Below are 2,840 nucleotides of genomic sequence, written 5' to 3'. Positions count from 1 at the left end.
TGCCTTCCTTATTTACCTCTCTACCTGGGAAACTGAGGGATAAGGGAGGTGGGACACAATTCTGCCTTCTAACCAGGACAGAACAACTAGTTAATACTGAGTTGCTCACAGAGCCTATTAAAAGAAAAATCACCCTGTATAAGCAAATTAATATTTGAGGTTTAGCCACTGAAATAAAAGCAAGTACAGTCACAATTCAACTGTACAATCTCAATAAGAAACAGACAATTCAGAATTGCTCTGTTCACATGATCTCAGCCACTATTTTAATATTTACTTAAATATACAAGCACTACTTTTACTCCAAACACCTCTGTAGCACAAAGGATTCTTCTCCCTTCATTTTATGGATGGAAAGCAGAGCTTGGTGGACAGATGTCCGTGAGGGCCAAACACCAATCCTCCAAACTTCCCATCTGAAATTTATCCCTTATATGTCAGACCTCATTCCTCATATAAGTTGGCCTTGTTTGCTAATATCTGTAACCCAGCAGCTGCTATTCTGCTGTTCCATCTTCTCATGGGTTTGGGGCTCCTAAACATGAGAAGCAGGGCAAAACACATCTGATGCTGATGCTGCTTTCCCCTGCTCCTTTCTCTCTGTTTTTAAAGCACTATACTCAAATGTATCCCAAGGACTTAGATCACAACAGCCAACTTAACAGCATGTAATCAGCCAGAAAGCAAGGTATTTCTCTTCAGATTACCTTCTGAGCAGAGAAAGTTGAACAATTTGAGAAAACAGAGGCCAGCTCACTATTTTCTCAGCCATACCATCCTGGAGCTACTATCCTCCTAAAGAAATGCAGAAAATATTACCTAGGGTTTACAACAGATCTTTCTGTAGCCTCTTAACTCCGCCATCCAGATCCTTCTGATTAGACACAAAAGAAAACACCCTGCTCTTCACACATATGCCTTAAGTTTAATGAAAATAAGATGGTATTTGCTTATAAAAAACACCATGCTGGAAGGGCACCAGCACAGATTAGTCCCAGTATACACAATACAAACATCTTAACAAATGACAGATGCCGTCAGGAGCACAGAAGCAAAGGAAAGGCATTCAGCAGACTTCCTTCTTGGAGGAGCTTGAGGATTTGCATACAATTGACTTCTTGTGACTTAAAAATGTTCTATCATTTTACCTCTTCTTTGTTCCATGATCATAGGAAAAAAATTCTGGCAAAGTGGTCCATATAGTATGACTGTACATGACACCATACAAGCCCACTTAAATTTAAAAAAAACTAGTAGCTACAGAGCAGGATAAAAGCTGCTAACCACCACGGAGATGCTCAAGCAGAGACAGTTGGAAGTCTCTTAGTTTAACACTTGCGTTGAGCCTTGTGCTTCTAGAAATGAGCTTTCAGATAACAACCTGACCACATTTGGGGGATAAAAACTGCACTGTGTGTTTACAAACAGCATGGTACAAATTCTGACTTCCAAGTCACATTCTAGAATACAGTTAAATGGATAAACCTTAATTTACATCGTAGCACTCCAAGCTCAAGAATCCACAGCTGTATTTTAACAGTTAAAGCAAGATTTTAATTTTTTTTCTAACCCAATCTTTTAACTTTTTCTGAAACAGTGTCTTTTAAAAAGGTAGGTGTGTTTGGGTGCTTCTACTTATAACCACCAAAATGTTTTAGCACCTGAAGAGTCTTGCTCACCTCCTGCACATGTTTAAACCAGCTCTATAGCATGGATGCGTTACTGGATACAGAACTACTGTGAAGAACAAGGAAGTGTGACCCTCTAACTCTAATGAAGCCATGAGAAATCATCCCTATAGATCTGGCCAGCTCCGTTTGAGCAGATCTGAGCTGCTCACACTGAAAAGAAGTCTTCCCTTCAGATGTGCTCATTAGTAATTCAACATAACAATTAAAACCTGACAGCATTCAGAAGCACATCCTAGCCTAACAAACCTGTCAACCCACAATATCTAATATCAATAGTAGGGGCAGAGAAACTTAACACTAAGAAATTAATTGATCCTTAATACTAAGAAATTAATTGATCCTTCCACAAAATGGAAGCTTATTAGTAGAAGCTTATTTCCTCATCCTCAAATCTTCAAGTGTTACATCCAAAACACAGGGACAAAGTATTCTGGGTCTATGATGTTTCTGCCTGCCATAATGTAATGATCCTGAAATCAAGTACTTACAGGGTCTCTCAGCTCTTCATTGTCTCGAGTTGATGTTCGAGGTATTTTCACCGGGATTTCATCTCCACATTCAGTGTCCGAAGCATTTGGAGACTCTGCTAAATCAAGGAACTCATCTCTCTTGTGACCTCTGAACCTTATTTTGTCCAACTTCTTTAGCATGTTCAGCACTGCACTTTTCTGCTTTACCTTAACATGACGGTTGGAGTCTCTGCAAGAAACAAAACATCAAGCACACTTTAGAAAGTCTGCAATAAAACTAAACACATTCTGGTCACTACTTCTAACCTCCTTGCAAGGGCCCTTCTGCCACTGGAGGCAAAACTCGCTGCAGCTCAGCTTTTCAACAGGCGCTCTTCTCCACATTGTAACAGACGCGTGGTTCGTTTGTCAGCAGCTGATGATTTAACATCTTCCCACACTATTACGGCCTCTTTCTCATGGCTATTTTTAACACAAGTCAGAATGTGCACAAGCTGCACTCCAAAGACTGGAAAGTCACTTTCTAACAGGTTACTTGGGGAAAAAAAAAAAAAAAAGTTTGGCTGCTAAGTCCACATTCTTCAATGTGCTGACGCTTCTAATCAAAGACATGCAAATCCACTAAGCTGCAAAAGTAATCTTTAAATTCCCAGAAAAAATGGAGCAAGAGAATAAGGAG

At 39.8% G+C, this 2,840-nt stretch overlaps 1 protein-coding gene across 1 annotated transcript in view; it reads right to left on the bottom strand.

Moving 5' to 3' along the window:
- LOC103776672 (GRAM domain-containing protein 4-like) overlaps positions 1-2,384 on the bottom strand; it is a gene marked incomplete at its 3' end in the record, with an annotated part of 40,182 nt that extends 37,798 nt beyond the window's left edge. The window contains exon 1 of the mRNA XM_008944190.1: positions 2,180-2,384. Coding sequence (XP_008942438.1) covers positions 2,180-2,341 — 162 coding nt within the window. The remainder of the gene's footprint in view (positions 1-2,179) is intronic.
- Positions 2,385-2,840: the final 456 nt, after the last annotated feature.

The sequence above is a fragment of the Merops nubicus genome, unplaced genomic scaffold (assembly GCF_000691845.1).
Source record: "Merops nubicus isolate BGI_N331 unplaced genomic scaffold, ASM69184v1 scaffold1677, whole genome shotgun sequence".
Taxonomy (NCBI): domain Eukaryota; kingdom Metazoa; phylum Chordata; class Aves; order Coraciiformes; family Meropidae; genus Merops; species Merops nubicus.
Note: the sequence above shows the minus strand (reverse complement) of the source record. Positions and strands in the feature narration are given on the sequence as shown.